The sequence below is a fragment of the Gnatocerus cornutus genome, chromosome 1 (assembly GCF_029298725.1).
Source record: "Gnatocerus cornutus isolate USDA-ARS CGAHR chromosome 1, icGnaCorn1.1, whole genome shotgun sequence".
Lineage (NCBI taxonomy): Eukaryota > Metazoa > Arthropoda > Insecta > Coleoptera > Tenebrionidae > Gnatocerus > Gnatocerus cornutus.
In genome coordinates, this window is record NC_142233.1 from 27,473,098 (window position 1) to 27,492,516 (window position 19,419).

General features: G+C 34.8%; 1 protein-coding gene across 1 annotated transcript in view; it reads right to left on the bottom strand.

Moving 5' to 3' along the window:
* Fs (Follistatin) overlaps positions 1 to 19,419 on the bottom strand; it is a 27,112-nt gene continuing 7,693 nt past the window's right edge. The window contains exons 2-6 of the mRNA XM_088045542.1: positions 1,038 to 1,226; positions 700 to 927; positions 429 to 650; positions 144 to 370; positions 1 to 92 (exon numbers count right to left, since the gene is read on the bottom strand). Coding sequence (XP_087901668.1) covers positions 78 to 92; positions 144 to 370; positions 429 to 650; positions 700 to 927; positions 1,038 to 1,226 — 881 coding nt within the window. The 3' untranslated portion in view covers positions 1 to 77. The remainder of the gene's footprint in view (positions 93 to 143; positions 371 to 428; positions 651 to 699; positions 928 to 1,037; positions 1,227 to 19,419) is intronic.

Sequence of the window (19,419 nt, forward strand, 5' to 3'; positions counted from 1 at the left end):
CCTTATCAATGTAGTCCATATCGCTGCTACTCTTTGGTTTTAGTTCTCTCTAAGTCTACGAAGTACTTTAATGAAGATCAAATGTTCGTCGTCTGAAACACAATAATTTCAACACATTTACCTTTTTCATCAAAACAACTTACGCATTTTCCTGGATGCTTGGTATCGATGATATAACCCTTAGCGCAGGAGTCTATCATCATGTCGCACCAAGAATGGTAAGTGCTGTTGTTGGTGCCACAAATGGGTCCGTGCATGTGGCGTGGACGGCAGGTGGAAGTACAGCTCACGCATCGAGGCATTCCTGTCGCGAGGTCTGTTAAGCAGGACTGGCGGTCTTGGCAGCGCACTTTGCTGCAAGTTGCTCCCTCTGAAACCAGAAGAGCAGATGCAGGTTTTGCTTGCAGTATCCCCCTAAAGTCACTTACCTCGACAGGCTCCTTTGTAGGCGATCGGGATGGCTTTTCCCTTCCTACACGTCTTTTCCCGCAAATGGCAAGCGCTGGGATAAGTCAGTCCATCCGAGCCGCAAACTTCCCGCCTCTTCGGATTGTCAGAACACCTCTTCGTGCAGTTGACACAATGTGGAGTTAAATTTTGGTCTAAAAGGCAATGCATGCCGGATGGACATTTGATTTTATCACAGGAAGCTAGAAAACAAATCGTTCAGTACGTTGAAATGAAACAAGAAACTTTTACTTTGACAGGTGCCGCTGTAAGCGATGGCCAAGTTGTTAGCCTTCCGCCGACAGGCTCTTTTCCTTAATCTGCAAATATTCCGGTAACTCCGGCCATCGGTTCCACAGATCGGCCCTCGTTTTGACCGGATTTTGCCCTCTTTGCATTTCGACGAACATACGCATTTGGGACGGCCTTTCTTGATGGCGCATGTCTTGTCCACGCCACAATCGACGTCTTTGCAAGAAACTGGAAGACAATAACCTTAGGAAATGACTGGGGAATTAAATAATTTGCGAGGAGACATGAAGAAGTTGTTTTTTCTGATCATTTATTCTACTCGAACAATGAGTGATTACCTTTGCAAGGAGAACAGTGGACCCCGTCTCCTAGGACACGGAAAAAGAAGAAAGTGCTGGAATCAAACTCGTCTGGAGACCATGCTGTGTGGATTCCGTGTTTCGCACAACAGTGTTCTCTGCTGCTTCTTTCGTAAAGAATCTCTGTGCAACGGCCGTTCCGCAGCATGGCTAACCAGCAAGTTCCGGCTGCAAAACAGACGTAACTAGTTAAAAAAAACATTTTAATTAATAGGAATTACAGTGACAGGGCTCATCTAACGAAAGAAGTTATAATTCCTTTCATTTGAGTATGTAATTTTAGTCTTGAAATTAACTCAAATTAAAATACAAAAAAAACGTTCGAAAATTTATGAGTAGCTAGTTTGTAAAATACATGTAACGTTTTCTACAAAGTTGAATCTAACACTCTTTGAGGTCCAGCGGTCTTCCAACAGATGGCCTTAGCTTCACGTTACGAGGAAAGGATTGCCATTGGAAATATTTGATGGTCAAGGAATTTGATGTTTTCAAATCTCGTCTCTAAATTTTTTCCTAATTGGGTATTCTATTAAAAATTCATAATTACAGAGTGTAATAAAACAAAGAACGTCCTAAATAGTTTCCATTTAGCATTAGATAGATAATTGAATAGTTTTTTGGTTGTTTTATAAAGATTTTATTTTCTTTCAGCTCTCCGCAGAGTTTAATTATACAGTATTTTATTGGAAATTCAGAGGAAGGAACATTTCTTCCCTCGAGAATTCATACTGCACAATATTACATAAAATACGATGTTCGATCAGTTTACTGTTCAAAGACTGACGCTAATTGAGTATAATTAAACGATTATTTCCGCCGCTAAATCCTTCATTTAAAAAAAAAAACGTTGAAATATGGATATCAGTTTAACTTTCTTCATTCTTTAGGTATTTTACTGCAAGCCTGTTAACTTAGTTCTACAAACTGGTTTGAGTTTTTCTTCCAATTTGTGCAAACGTCTGTTTTTTACAGTTTTTTACAATTCGAAACAGAATTTTACATATTTTGTGATGAACCCACTTCTTATTTTGAAGAGAAACGAGCGAAATTAATACTTTCTTAATTGGCATGAGAGGAATTAAATCGTTTTCAGCTTTGGTCTTGTCGAATAAACCTAATTGGTAATTATATGTAATCTGAAAATCAACTTGCTACAAAATGCGCGTTTCGCCATTGGCAAACCGACAGCTGAGTATCCCTTCTGCAGAGACATCTCAACGAAATCGCAGAGTTTGTCGACCCACGTAAGTGTACTTGAATTTTTATGATCCAAGAAAGACGTCTTGATGAACCGTAAAAACAAAATATACACCCGTGTTTTTCTGTAAACAGCAGTTCTCTTTTTTTAGATTTCTTGCCTGGCGTCCATCATGCATAACAATCAAAAGTACGACGACAAACAAGAACATGTCGCGGATATGCCGAAGATTTGTTGCAATTGTCAAATTCACGTGGAGACTTCAACGATGAGTAACGACATGAAATCTAAAATGTTGGAGCCTACGAGTCAATTCCGGTTAAAATCTTGTTGCCCGTACAGTTATGGGATAAATTGATTCATTTTTGCGCATACGGTTCATGATGGATCTCTCTTTATTTGCAATATACATTGTAGCATTCATGAGTTTCGCACAACAGATAGCAATTATGTATGTATCAGAATATGGATTTCAACATTTCTCTCGAGGATACGGCCATTCATCGTTAACGGCAATTGATTTGCATGATAGACAATTGTAATTGTGTTCTGTAGTTAATTTTAATTGCAAATATGCAACGTGCATATTATCTATCACACCTGTTGCACTTGAGAGCAACGTTGCACCACGTCGATGTAAACTAAGGTAGAATTAAGCGATACAGACTATAATAACAGAGCAGGTGGTTTCGTTCAAATAAATAAATCTCGTACGAATGCTGAATAGATAGGAATTACTGGAGATGCAATGCACTGATAAAGACCATCTAAGCACAGGTATTTGCTTCCGCCATAATTAAACTTATTGTTCGAGAGGAATTGTTCAGTGCAGTCGTGGGTTTTTATTAAATGTTAGAAACACAACGTACGTAGATGCATTTACTATGTCTATTTTGCACAAACAAAGAATTATTTTTTTACCGTGCAACCTCCATGTAATACCTACCACCTGCGTACATAATGACAATATCGGTCGGAGTGCTTACAATTGTAATTAATGGAAGCTTATTATAATCATTATGATGACGAACTAATTAGTTCTCAAAGCAAAACAGGTGGGTATTAGATTTTTTTTTCGAATCCAAAAAAAATTAACATCTCTTCATTATAGAAATGTTTCTTCGATCATTTGCAGTTTGTTCTCTTTAAAATTACATTTATTGAATTTAATGAAAGCTTCCTGTTTGTCCAAAGTAACTCATAGTCAAAGCAAAATCTTCATATTCTAAAATTATTGAAGTAGCAAGTTGAAAGCTAGAGTCTGAGGAAAGAAGCAGCATTTCCACAAAACAGCAAGTTTAGCAATTCGACCAAAAATAGAAGAGCTGCCAGTATCGAAAACAAACAGTTCTGAACATTTCAGAAAATCTCACGATCTTTGAAAAAAATCAATCAACAAACTCTCATGACACAGATTCTGACCTGACGATAAAAAACTTCCCAACGCAGAAGAAAATTGTTTAACAGATACATTGTATACAACCGAGTTCTCTCAAGGAGATCCTCTTCCATAAACCAAACAAACCTCATACGGACGCATCGTCGTTCCGGCCCATTTCACCTGCACCACGTGCAAACTCATAGAAAAAAGATTGACATACTACCCAGAAGGTATGTAATAATAGAATTATTCCACAACGAAGTGGATTCCGTGCCGTAGATCCACAACAGATAACATTGTTGAGCTCGAAGCCTTCGCTAATAATCGGCAAGTTCTTGCAATTTCAAAAAATCTTTTGCTATCCACCACTCATTCTTCTCTCATAACTTCTCTCCAAATCTAGAGAAGTGTTGAATGATCCAAAATAGCTATACCACGCTAAAGCTCCCAGACTTCCTTAGTGCGCTTAAAGCTTCGACTAGACAAACATAAACCACATAGAGAAAATGAAGCTTCGGTCAAACGCATATCAAAAATTCTATGAAACTAACATATTGGTGACTAAACAATAACATAAAGTCCCATAGTTTTGACAAAGCCAAAACAAAGAAACAGTTATAGAAAATGCAGTATGAAAAATCATGTACAGTATTCTCGCGAAAAACTCATAGCGAAAGTTCGCTCACATGCAGCTTGTTTCACTGAGATCCTCTGGACAGTAAATTAACTAAGACCAATGTTCTGTCATCCAAAATTCGTTATAATTGATTTTAGTGTGTTCTATTTACTAATTTAGTCGTGTATATTCTGAAAACCTCATTAAGAATTTCGATTTTTTTGTGCCTGGCCCAAATTCTTTGAGTTTCATCGATTGTTTGTTAAAGGATATACTTACAATTATTTTGCAACATATGAAAGTCACATCTTCAGATTTTTTGACCTTGCATGTGTTTGTTTAAAAGTTTGCGTTAGATTTACAACTCATTGAAACGGTTTGATGATTTTATCTGTGCATTATATTATTGCATAGGTAGAAAGGACGACCCTGATCATGTAACACGACCTTGGACCGCACACCTGCAATTTTTCTAAGAACGAGTGCAGCTTGAAATGTCAAAAAAATGTTATTTCACAAGAGATGTATTTTCTTTGATATAAATTACCACCACAAATGTTCTAGAAACTGTAATTCTTCTGTCAATTTGACGCTATTCGTTTTCCCAACACAATCCTGAATGGCGATTTAGATCATTAACGTCGTTTTCTGTTACACAATTTATAGGAAAGGTACACATTTAAATCGGGAGTCTAAGACATTTACTACATTATACATACCACTAAACACGCCGTTATTGCTGCATTACGTGACTCTAGCCTTTATTAATACAAGCTTCCTTGTCCTGATTCGCTTGATAAAATTTGTTACACGTTCAGTCACTATAAATCTCAACAACAGAAACGTTCATTGAAAACATTTTGTTTTCGTAGATGTGGGCAGTGATAAGGAGATCGATGGCTTTTCCAAAAGGAATGAGTACACACAAGCAAAACGAGTAGAAATCTTCAAATCACGAGTTGATAACAATAGCGATACTGATCTGGTTCAGTTAATCAAATGGACGTACGTTATGAATAAGTTAGGAGTTCGCGTTTTGGCCATTTTCAGACAATGTCATTTAATCCTCTTATTGCACTGCAGCTTCTTATCGAGACGATGATATGAGTAAAGCTTCTTTGGTATTTATGTAGATGGGACAAAATCTACATAATAGGGATTTTGCAAATCGGTTACTAAAGTTTAATAGAAACGGTGTGATTACATTAGACTTGGTACTCAACAAATTTTAGAAAAAAATTGTACTGGAGAAGTGGTCCGGATCAGAGATATTCTTGAAAAATATTGTTTCTATAGGTAAATTCTACTGTACCAAAATTTATTTTCTTCATTTTTTGTTAAAAACTTGCAAAGTTATGACATCGCTCGTCAGTGTTTTAAAAACATAATTTAATAAGCTTTTCAATGAGCCACAAAACTTATCGCTATAATTAGTGTTTTCCATAATACATATTTTTGAATGCCCGATGCCCGAAAAACGACAATTTTGCATATAACTCAAGAATGATTACATCGATTTGTTCATTGTAATACATCATTGAAAAGACTAACATTTTGCCTATTTCACGGACTGGCAAATGCATTGGCTAGTTCTTAGTTTAGAAGTTACTGGCCAAAAAAATCAATGTAAGTACTTACAACCAAAAAAAATAGAATGCGAAAATTTTTGAAAGGAATGGTTTTAAATTTTCTAGGGAAGACAATGGAACTATGTAACGTTTTTCCGGACAACCGATAAAAATACAAAAAATCAATAAATTATCTAGATTAATTTGAAAACAGCTTTAAATTTATTTAAAATATAAAAAAAAATCGACGATTGTTGCATAATTGTTATCTATTATATTCCAATGAATAAACTGTTTAGGAATGCAAGATTTACAGAAAAATTACAATTTTGTGGGCATTCAAATTAAATTTTTTACAAAATCTTGGAGAGTTAGCAAAATATGATCACTCCATATTCTTTGTCATGTATCTTATAAATGACAAGAGATAATGACATGTTTAATACCGCTTAAGAAGCAAAGATCTAAACCTCTATTATAACGTATTACATTAAAAAATTAAAGTAGTAATTAAGGAGTTCTGTGCAATTGAGTATCAAAAGGTTTTTCAAAACTATTCATTTTTCGGAATTCTTCTCAGATATATTGACTCTTTTGGCGACTTTTTTAGTACGTTAGAAAGCTTTTTTAATTACTTTTTTAATGATAAATTATAAAGTTTCATGATGTTGTAATTTGTTAAGCAAAACTGAAAAAACAAATGTGAACGGGATGCACCTACTCAGAAAAATGACTTTCCACTGATCTAGTACAAATTTCGTCCCAAATTTGTTGACGAATGTTATTATCCAAAAGTGCAAATTTCAATAATTGTTTAATACGAAAAGCTGGCCTCTAAATATCTTTCCGCGATCTCCGTTCCGCATTTTTACTGCCCGCTTTGTTGACTCATTACATCATAATAGCAGCACATGTGCATTCTAATTACTGCAAATAATTATGTAAAACCGCCTCATGAATCACGAGATTACAGGATCTTCTGACGTAAAGATGTTTAACTATATTTCAGAGAATTTGAAAGCAAGAATTCGTAAACAATGCACAAATTGCAATTGCACATCTGGTAAGATCAGTAGTAAAGCCGCCGAGACCGTCATACACAACCCACTGTCATTTTCCAAGAAATATCCCGATACTGCCTGTCAACACCCAGATCAAGATCTTCTCAACTGAAAAATATGTTTTATGTACTTTCTTTCCGGTGCCGTAAATAAAAGTCTGCGGTATTTTTATTTGTACGTGTAATAAAATCTTGTCTGGCTCAAAAAGTTTGTTTAATACTTAAAGAAGAAACATTTTTATGTTCGCATGTTGGCGACGTGTCTACCTGAAAAACATTATTCTTTGGAGGATTTAATGACACTAAATTAACATTTATTGCCAGAATATTTCGGGAGTTTATTTGACGTTTTTATTCCAACTTGGTCTTCTGATCACTTTTTGGATGTTTTTTCAGTTGAGGTCATAATTTTCGGAACACGGTTATAAATAAAATCTAAACTATTTAAATACGCTTTAATTTGAGCAGTTCGTAATGCTGGATTTCATAACCACTGGAGGGATAAATTACAGAAAAATCATGAAGTTAATTAAAATTCCTGTCATGCTACCAACAAATAGATTACAATTTGTGGCTGGAAGTCGTCTAAAAACCATAAACAACTTTTTGAAGCATTCTTTGTGGAATCCGTTCAGTATACGCACCAAAATTTTCCAGTTTTAAGCCCCAAAATGGTAAATGTGTCACCACGCTGTCATGGCATTTTACGCCTTCTAAGAATGTAATCAAATGATTCAATTCGGAAAAACAATCAGTTGATCAAGGACCCCATAAAAATAACAAGTGATCAAACGCCTTGAATCCGAGTAGGTTGAAATTTGGGTTTGAAAAAATAATAATTATGCTAATTCACACGCAGGTAGTGTTTTTTATTGCGACAGGTCAGTTTCAATACTGAAAACACTTACAAAATGGTGTCATTTAATTTAGTTAAGCGCCTATTATGGAGGTAGAACCAAATAATTCGAGATTTCCATAAACAAAACCAATAAGAAAAAAATGCGTTGCAATTAAGTAGAGAAAACGTGTCATATTAAAGTGTAAAGGAATGCAGTTCTACAGTTTTTGCCTTGCGTGGTTTGAAAATTCATGCTGAAAAACTGTAGTAACTTTATACTTAGTTTTAATGGAAGATTTAATCATCTAATCATCTCAATCATTTAAAATGCAAAATCAGAATCCCTGATATTGATGATAATATTATACTTGCATTTTTATAAAACAACTTTTTTAAAAGTCGGCTTCATTTTTTCTGATTTCGCTTCTCGATGTGAAATGTCTGCACGTTTCTACCACAAATGGAAAAACGGATCATAAATCGAAGGATGTGTGTTTTTCTGAAATGAAAGGAAATCATGTATTAACTCGTTAGTTGCATATAAAAGTTTTATGTCTGACCGACATACATCCTGTTATTCCTGTGTGTCATGGCGGACATGTTTACCTGCACTAAAATGTATGTATATTCATAATGCTTTACCTGTCGATAACGACATTGCTTTTTGGAATTCACTGTCTTGAGAGCAATTCTTTGGCACGAAGTGTGTGGTGCTGTTTGTCGCCTACAATAGTGTCCGACAAAAGATCGCGCCACGAGGGCACATAAATATTTAAAAGCAATTTATAACAGATTATTTAATTTACATAAAATTAACGCAACTCAGAGCGATAAATTTGGTAATCAGAGTAATAAAATTTTATGTAATTTTTTCATGGTAGGCTTGGGTGAGATAAAAAAACTCTTCGATGTTAGATTAGAGGATCCGTCAAATGAAATCACGAGTAATTATTAAAATGAGACACATCTTAAGAATTCCTGAAGATTTTATAGCTCTTAGTTATAGGTTATGAAAAATGTGATTTAAACCACAGACGCAGTCTTACGTGTAATTGATTAATAAGTAATTAATTATAATGTATGGCTAGATTAGAAAAGTCTTACGTCATCGTCTGAGACCCTAACACTATTAGTCACTCCGATGCACACACACAATTAATTTGTTGGCTTGCCATTCCTTCGCCATTAAAAGGTACAATTTGTGGTCCGCCGAAAAAAATCAACATCATCCTCTAGTTCAGGAAATGATTTATGGTTTTACTTACATAAATTTGTCCTTCAAGATTTTAATACGATGCCGTATATAATTTATACTTTTCTGTCTAGACTCCTTAATTGAAATGAACGCTGCGATTTCATGGCTCAGTAAATGGCCATTACGGTCCTGGCGCATCTCGAAAACAGGCATTTGTCATCATGACACGTGACTATCAAGCCCACCGCATGAACCCACCCTAAGTGATCAAAGTGCCTTTTTTCATACCAACAAGATACAGAGTGGCTTCACCAAAGATTTACTGGCAGATCATCAAGGCTAGATTTTGGGGAATGTCCATAGGTTACGTTGTCACTCTGTACATGCGCCGAGGTTGTGGGCGGTAGGTATTTGTTGAGTTTTTTAGAGGTGCTTTGGCTTTGACCATGAGAGTCTAGTTGTTCCAGCGAAGAGAAAAATTACGTTTAGGTATTTTGGCAGAAAAAAAAAATTTTGTCCTTTCAACGAAATTTTGGGAACTTTGAGAACATGGTTTATAAATTTCCTGAAAATATTTTTTGAAATTTTTCGTTTCTGGCACGCATAGACTAGAAAAATAAATTCTAGAAATTTTTACAAGACAATTGTAGAAAATGTATTCGTGAGATATAATAACCACAAAATTGTTGTTTTAAGAAAAAAATACCCCATTGATGTTATTTGACACTACATATTTTAAAATGGCGACCAAATGACAAATTTCAATTTTTTTCAAAATTTTAACACAAAGTAAACATTCTGGCCAAAAACATTTACAGTGTATGATTCCAAAGTGTCAAAAACCTTAAGATATCGGAAAAAATTTTGCAATCTTCAGTTCAAAAGGCCCAAAGTCTGGAAGCAATTCAATTGGAGCAAAGTGGTAAAATAACATGAAAATTATTAAACCCGCATTATAGATACGCATTGCATCGTATAAATTCTTGGAGTAAAAGGTAAAAGCTGCACTCATGCATCCGTGCAAGTCGTAAAGAACAGCAAGATTCAAAAATCAAGCAATTTAATTTGAGACATTAAATTATATAATTTCCGTTTATAGCATCGGTAGCTGAATTACTTTTCATTAATGATCGTGAAGTTACGCAGTCGGTGACTTTATAGAGCGGGTTGTAAATCTTTGCAAATTATTTTTATTTTTCCAATTAAAAGTAGCTACATCGGGAAACAAAAATGTAAACATTACACTTCCTTTTTTGGCGGATTATTGTTTCTGCTGTTGGATCTTGCGCCACATTTTAGTCTCCTTTCTAACAGGTGGTAGATATGTAGAAAAAGACGATTTTTCAAGACCTTTGCCAGTGGTGTAATAAATAACACTTTGACAACGGCGTTGAGTTAGAAAAATCCGTGAATGGAGTGGATTTCTTTCGCTCAATTCAATTACATAATAGTAACGAATGCAGTTATTTATCTCATGCATGATTGCAATTAAGAGCAGACCTTATAATCGCGGAGTCATAAACACAATTACAGTCGAAGACTATTAACGCAGACAATCGAAAGTCGTAGAAAACCGATATAGGCAAGATAAGGTGTACCAACTGTGGTCAATTAAGTCCTTTCCTGCCCACATGACTCACTAGTGCGGAAAAAGCGCCTCGTTTTTTCCATAGTACCCTACTATGACGTTTTTTGCATCAGCTGCAATTCAATAGTATGATGGAGGAAATGAATGAAAGGCTGAACCTGTTAACCTTGTGCAGTCCAGCTTGCTGCATAATTAGAATCTACGCACATCCGCCACTATGCACTTGCTCGTATTTTACTTGAAGAGGATACGTGGTGGCGTAACACCTCCATTACAATTTATACCTCCATTCTGTCGAGACTAGAGACGGTAATTGTTATGCACGGCTCTGAAGAATGGTCCTTCGGACGACCGGATCGTCGACCCATTGACACACTATCTCCGGATTAGTTTGGCTGCTAAAAATAGCAGAGATGAGGACATTCCTTGCATTTTTCGGATTTCAATTCGACAGCACTGTCTCACTGACGGCCCTGGCACCTTTTCTAATAATTTTCTTGTTTACCGATCGATCGTGATTCATAGAGTTTAATTTATGTCCGCATCAAAATTAAAATGTTTAAAAATGCAAATCAATGTAAATATTTGTTGTCTTGCTTGGAGAAATGATTAAAGTGGGATGACAAAGGAGAAAAATATTTGGCTCGCCGTGTACATAAACATAAAAATTGGAGTGGCGACTTTATGTTGAATGAAGAAGTTAAAACGATTTACACCTTCTGCCAAAACTCCACGCAGTTCATTACACTAAAAACTAGCCACTTTTTCACCAAGCTAATTTCTCTACAGTTATATGTACTAAATGACGCCTAATGATAATAATTTGTCCACTTGGGTGCAATAAGCAAGGAAAAACTTGTACCTGGACGCCATCAATCTGTTTGTTCATTCTGCAGCCTATGATGACTAACGACACTCTTCCTGGAGTAATGAGACAAAGTGAAAGCGGTGCGTTTTCAAAAAAATTAGATTTTATTCAGAAATTTCATAGTTTCTGTGTGGAACCTTTCAGACGCTAATAATTTTAGTTCATTTTCTGGCCAGATGTTAACTTTAAAGCAATAAAATTAACATCATTATCCGACAAAACATGGTAATATACTCTTTACAACGTGTAGTTATTTTAATACCATGCAAAATTATTTGTAGTTAAACACGTATTAGATGGTAATCTACATTATTACAGTTTTAATTTATTTTAAGTTATGTCTGCTAATCTTGATATCAAAAGTAGTAAAAAGCCAAAGTAATAAATTTAAAAAACTCAAAGAGCAGATGTAATGAACCATGGGAAAGGTCATCTAAACTGTTTTACTAACGAAGCCTCAGAAAAATGGTGCAATCCGCAATTACAAAAAGCAGCCACCCACGTTCTACCTGCCTGTTTAGAAAAGTGCATAATGTGCACTTAACATTTCCTTTTGTAAGCCGCTGAAAGATCATAAGATAGAGAACTCACACTATTATTATTAAATATTTACATTTTTCTTTAGTACACTGCATGCACCATAGTAATAGATTTGATTGATGTATGCAATTAAGAAAGAAAGGTGAGCATTTTAAAAGAAAATGCAGGTAGGTAAGAAAATAATTATAGCGGGCAGAATTATGATCGATGAAGTCGGGCTCTGAAATAGTTATTTACAGTACAAGAGCCGAAAAGACCTCATACTAAAACTAACGGTATGTGAGCGAGCTTTCGCTATGAGCTTTTCGCGATGCTGCACATAACATACATGATCTTGTTCTACGATAATTATAACGCTTTATTAAAAGAATATTTAAGTAATGTTGTTGTTATTGCAACTTGTGTTTGTTATTTCTATTGCAGATTGGCAGGCATTTTATTATTAACTTCTTCCACAAAATTGACATTTCAAATTCTTCTAAAATTGCACTTTTTCAAATCGGTAAATTCTCTGCAGGAGAAATGTCGTGTAAGTCTAATATTAACCTTTTCCGCTAATTGCCATTTTCGATGACAGCAGTATAATTTTTTTTTACAATTCCACCAAGGAAAAACCCGCATTCAGGAAAACTGTAGCATCTAAAATTTCAATGCCCACTTGGACTCCTTTCCAAAAATACAATCTTTGGCAACATTACCCCATAAAACTCTGTGACTAATTTTCCTGGATACGCGAATTCTTCTCATATTTATTTTTCCTGGCTTCAGCCCCACGCAATTTCAGACTAGGGTAGGTGTCTGTCAAATAATCCACTCGCTTTTGTAATTTACTGAAATCTACACAAACATACTATGTAATATGTTTTTTGATCGAATTTTTCTGCAGTTTCATAAATGTTTACATAAGGAGGGAACTATTTACGGATGCACTAAGGTTAAGTTGAGGGCGATCTGCGCTATTATTAAAGTTTCAGATAATGTAATAAAACCTATTTTTACTCCCTGCACTCGTGATTAGCGAAGGTCGTTCTGTATGCATGCGTTGCAATGAGTTTTCAGGATTTGCGGCTCGAGCTTGATTTAGAAAGTAGAACGTTGAGTATTTTTCGATTTATCATTTCATTCAGGCAATTGTTCAATCTATCAATCAGTTCGATTGCTGTAATTATTTTTAATCAATGAAGCTTAATTATAATTTTTTAGTTGAATTAAATTGAAAAGGAATGATGATAAATTAAGTCAATGCGACACAGTAGATTCCTTTTATTTCAAAAAGAGACTCAACCCACGATATTAATATTATTAGCATCCTGACGTTGCTCCAGTACACGGTAGCTGCACAAACATTCCTCGGCATCACCATATCTGAAATAAATTATGAATTCACTGACGCTGTACATGTTCGACTACTGATAGGTAAAATCCAATGCCGGAAGTGCAAGCTACCGTAATGCGTCATCTCGTATAAATTTTTGAAGATCGCCTTTCGCTGTTCTGAAAAAACGCTCGAAAATCGTAGATCATAAATTATGCTTCTTATGTAACACAAATTATAATTGGCCCATTTGAAACTTGAGGATTCTCAAGGCTAAAGTTTGAAAAACTCTGTACAAGTTCAAAGCAAGATGTCCTCAGGCTTGTGTCTTCAACACCCAAACAAGTTTTACATCTGTTTCTACGGAGAGTTTTGACCTATTAGCAAAAGCGAATTTTGTTACAATTAGACAGGAGCAGTGGCATGGAATTATTAGCGTGGCGAAGTATGAAACTTGAGTCTGGTCTTAACTGGCGAAGTGTATTCGTGAATTTTTCAAGTGAGTCATTAATGATGGTTCAATTGTAGCAAATGATAGGGGAAAAAAGTGCACAACCAGACGTTTGCCTCCGGGGAATAGCACTCCTAGCTGACAGCAGTTCTAGAAGAAGAGATGGTTATTGCCATCCAACGGAAATTGGCTACGTGTTTTTTGTTGTTAATACAATTATTACGTATCGTCGAGCATGCATGCTCTTATTTTGACAGAAAAATCAGTAGTAACGTTGCTAAAGTTCACTGCCACTCTAATAGTATCGTGGGTTAATTCTAGTCATAAACTAGACGATTAATGTCGTAACTTTTTGCTGGCAATTAATTAATGAGAGTCTAAGCTTTATCAAATCAAACTCATTAAACCATGGAAGAACTTGCTCGTAAAGTTTTTCTTTTATCAACTTTTATGAATTTGGAAAAATGCGAGGTGACCACCCGCTTGAAAAACGTAAAAATAATTAAAATCAAAATAAGTCCGTTAGCTCTATATCAATTGAATGGTTCTTGAATGCAACCTTGGGCATTTTTCTCATGATTTCCTTGTTTACGTCTACATCAGCAATCATTCCGTTAATGTCATCATCATCAGCATATAAAACCGTCTCTGTAAATTATGTGGTAAATGTTAGCACCAAGCTAAAAAGAACACAACACAAACATGAAATGAAAGCTTGTTTTTTGTTCTTTAGTTGAGTAAGTCTGCTAAAATCGTGCTCCCTGAGTAACAAAAAAACTGAAAGCTCTTACTGGTTTTAAAACTAAATAGATTTTTAAAAGTTAAGTATTGGTTTTCAACTTTCTACTCTTCGTTTCTGAGCGCTAACGATATAAATAATCGGAAAATGCCCTGCGTAGTGTACTTCAGTAATATTAGTTGTTTAACAAGCACTGGTGTGATATTATATCTCTTTATTATTTGGTGGCATTTGCCAACAGTGAGTTTCTCAGAATGTTTATGCAAGAAATTCTTGAAAAATGAGAGGAATATGGAACACCGTAAAGAAATGGTATCACCGTGTCATGTCGATTTAACATGGTAATGTAATTACAATAAAAAAACGGGCTCAAATTCAAAAAAATTCACATAATGAGAAGATTCGAAATTACATACCTACCTAGGTTACCTAGGTATGTACATACATACGACCATGCAGATGTAAGTTTTGTTTTCTGAGGAATTGTGATTTTGTTTTTGACTGGATGGTAAAGTAGGATTGTTTTCCAATAAGAATCCTTTAAATCCTTCAGACCCTTCAGATACTTCAGATATTTTAGATACTTCAGATACTTCAGATACTTCAGATACTTCAGATACTTCAGATACTTCAGATAGTTCAGATACTTCAGATACTTCAGATACTTGAGATACTCAGACAGAATTTTTGTATCCTTTTGAAATCTTCTTTAAATCGTTCACATTTTTGGATTCTAGAAATTTCTGCATTCCTAAAATTTTCAATTCTTTTTTTGTTTTTAGTGTTTCGTAGTTTTTTAACTTTTTTTTGCATTTTCGACATTTTCTCATTTACTTTGCTTTTAGAAGTTGGAATCTTAGGATTTTTGCGACTCTTGCGTTCTCAAGATTCTGTGGATTCTTTATATCCTTGGTAACCCTTGAATTTTTTATTTTTTGAATTAAGAAGATACTTTAGAATTTTTCAATTGTTTTTACTTTAGAATATTCGTAGCAATTTTTTATGGTATTTTGGACTTTTCAAATTCTTTAGAGTTTTGAACTACACAAATTTTAAGATTATGTTGTTTAGGTTTCCTGAGCTTGGCTAGATTTTTTGATTCATTATATTTTTTTTAGTTTGATGAATCGGTTTTTAAAATTTTCAAATTCGGCATATTATAATGCATTCACGATCTTTTTAGACCAGAGTAGGCCATGTTTTTTTTTTCTTTTTGTTGGCTACAATGACTGACAGAGGTAGTTTTTTTACTGTCACATCTGACATGAGTCTTTCATGCACGCAAGTTTGCCACTTTTCTGATACCGGAAAAATCGTGTGTTTCCTTTTAATCGTGGAAGTAACAGTTTAAAGGCATTATCTACAAAATATTGCAATAAAATGCCTAAAGTGATTTCGTTTTCGAACAAAATTTGCCTTTAAAAAGATCGGCCTGATTTAAGACTGGAACAAATGATCTGAGGTGTTACAAATATTCCTTGTAAGGTAGAAAGTCCCGTAGACGTTTGTTTTCAAAATATTTTTAGGTGCGGCGTGCAACCGTTTCCAAAGTTCTGGACACCAAAGATGAAAACTTTTGGCTGATAAGCGGCAACAATTAGAATTTTATGCCGAGAGAACAACCCTTTACAAAATTATTAAGTCTATGAGTTACAAACACAGAGAAGTGAACGATCACAAGACTTTATGTAAACAAAAACAATTCAAATTCTAAATTGCTGCACTTTTTGGTTAACGAAATTCGCCAAAGTTTGCTTTTAGTGTGAGATTCCATAACATAAAACCCTGGGTCAAATGCTAATTCGATCAAATAAACTTTTTTAAGGTTTTATGACTAGAATCAAGACCTGGCAGAAGTGCTTCTTGAAAATTGTAAACTTTTTGCCAATGGAATGTACCAGCAGTAATGTCTTCCATTATGATTAATATTGCCTTTGTTGAAAAATAATTTCAAAATTTTAGATAAAAATTCAATAAAATTATCAAGTTCTGAATGTTCGATACAAATTGGCAACAGAGGAAAGGTTTCAGACACAATTCATAACCAAAAAAAGGTGACAACTCCAATCGACAGAGCTAATGTCAATCATTTTCAGGAAACTTTAGCTCACAAAGGTTGACTACCAACCATGTTACTAGATTTCCATGGCTTGCCGCGGTCTAAAAAGATCGTGAATGCATTATAAACTTTTTAATATTTTTTTTAAATTATTAATTTATAAATTTTTTAATATTTTAATAATGGTCAGTGTCAGATAAGTATTCTAAATTTACATACACTTTAAATTCCTATTTCATTAGAATTCCATTATTTAGGTCTGTTATCGTTTAGATTCTTTTTAGCCATTTGGGTTTAGAATGAATCCGCTGTATTTTTTAGGATTCTTTATTTTACTTGTTCACCGTTTTATAATATCTATTTATTATTTGCTATTGGCGATTTTTTTTAAGAACTTACACTTTCGGAGTAAATAGATTTTTTGAGTCCTCAAATTCCTAGAATTTTCTATCCTTTTTTTTAATATATAAAATATGTAAATTGTTTTGCACTTTGCACATTTCTTTAAATTCTTTCGTCGCTTTAGAGCGAGTAAGTATTTAGATACTTTCTAATTTTGAAATGTTTGAAATTTTGAAACAAATCTTTTGAATTTTATAGAAAACAAAAGTCACAGAGGAGCTGCAGAAAACTTCTTTACGATTCTTAAAAAAAAATTCTGTGATAGCACAAAAAAGCCATCAAAGCGTAGAATATAATACAAATATGTATGAACAAACCTGTCCATAATCTCCTGTTTTTAGTACATACATAGGTACATACCTACTAAGAACTAAGAAAGTGAGAAGTAATGACGCCTTTAAGACAAAAAATTGAAAGTTATTTAAATTATCTGCGCGTATCTGTTGATGCCAAAAAAAAAAACACAGTTTCAAAGACATCAAATTCAACTTAATCCTTGGCAGAATGTGGCAAACACGTTTTCCGAGGATTGTCATTTTGTTTTTTGTTGAGCAGTCAAGTAGGAAAGTTTTGCGTTAGAAACGATTTGATTTATTCTTCAGATTCTTTAGATCCTTTAGATCAGCGGTCGGGGAACTTTTTCAATCATATTTTCACAATATATTTTTGTGTAATATTTACAATATTTTTGTGTAAGTTGATATTATCCCATGGCGAAGAGCAAAAAAAAACCGAAATCGCCTCTTTTTAGCATATTTTATATTATAGTCCCCATGATAATTTTGAAAAGAAAACAATAACTAAAAATTTAATTTAAACATCATTTATTCAATTTATCAATGTATTACCTAGTAATACATAACGGTAATAAGTAGTATAAGTAATATACAGTTGAGGAAAAAAAAATCGCCCCCACAGAAAATTTAAGTAAATGATAATTTCTTGTTATTTTAAGTTGAAAAAAATACTAACAGGTTTATAAAATAGCAAATTAAAAATATATACTTTTTACTCACAAAAGTTTTATTTTTATCCCTAAAAATTTCATTTTTACCCCATTTGGGGTAATTTACCCCGGTTCCCCGACCGCTGCTTTAGATCCTTTAGATCCTTTAGATCTTTTAGATCATTTAGATCCTCAGATCCTTCAGATCCGTCACAGATCCTTCAGATCCATCAGGTTCTTCAGATCCTTCAGATCCTTCAGATCCTTTAGATTCTTCAGATTCCTTAGTTCCTTCACGTCCTTCAGATCCGTTAGATTCTTTAGATCCATCACGATTTGACTTTGCGTTTTTACACAATAATTAAAAAAAAAACTATTTTTCCTACTAGAAGCAAAAAACAGTCAATCCAACTGACGATGAGTTTATTCAGTAATTGGAACCAGGTTTTGCCGTTGATGGAGCAATCGAATTCCATCTGTATGACCCTTTCGCGATATTATAACGATGTAGTTTCAAGGAATATCAATGACTGCATTTTATCAAATAATTTCTATCTAGAAATATCATCTCGTCTGTCTACGCAAAGTCGTGTACGCCTCCCTCGCTTTGTTCGACACATCACCATCGGCAGCAGACAAGCGGACAAGCCGTTTGCAGACAGCGAAGAGACGGGCGCTCGCGAGTTCGCCGAGGTAATAACCTCTAAAGGCCGACATGGTTCGTCGTGGCGGCGGTGTGCGGGTTATGTAAGTGTGTTGTGCATGTGTCTGCATGGACGACTCGTCGCCACCTCACCGGGACAACCGAATATCGCGACCTTGACAGATTTCGAGCGGCCTTGGAGGGCGCCCGCGCCAAATTCGCCAATTTAACACGTTTTTAAACGACGCTCGCTTGTCTGTCTTCGACGGTTGTGAAAAATTGCTTGTCTGCACCCCATGCCAACTATAATTTCAGCTTAATTTGGGCTCATCAGCTAATATTGTTTACCCAACGATCAATGTCATCGATGTTTATGTCTGCGACGACGGTTGTTTTTATTGTTTTCGACTGACAATCATTTCTTATGGATACACGCCTCGTTTTTTTTTTTAATTTTGCGACAGCCGTGTTTACAAATGTTAATTTCGCGATTTTGGGAACGGCTGCAAATTGATTTTCGAGTCGTAATTTCAGATGAAAGGAGATTATATCGGATTTCATTGCAGGCGATACGATATGCTCTTGCACAAGATTACACATTCGAAAAAGGATTCACATAAAGTTTCTTCTTTATGTCACATTTGCAAAAAATAAATGATTATGAGGGACCAATCAAAGGGACGTATCGCAAGTTATCGTAATAAACCGGACGTGTTCGGAAAAATTTTCGCCTCTTATTGGTGGCGGGTATCTAAATTGAATTACGCGCCTTCAATTTCAACTATTCTAAAGGAATTTTTGCTCCAAGGTTGCTAAAATCGCTTACCAAACATCAAAATAACCGCCCGGAGTGCCGGCTTCTGGAAATATTTCAAGTGTGGTTGTGCTTTTTGCAATTTTTTTTCTAGCGGACTCGTCCGAAAGATAAAAGCGAAGCATTGACTAAGCGTTATG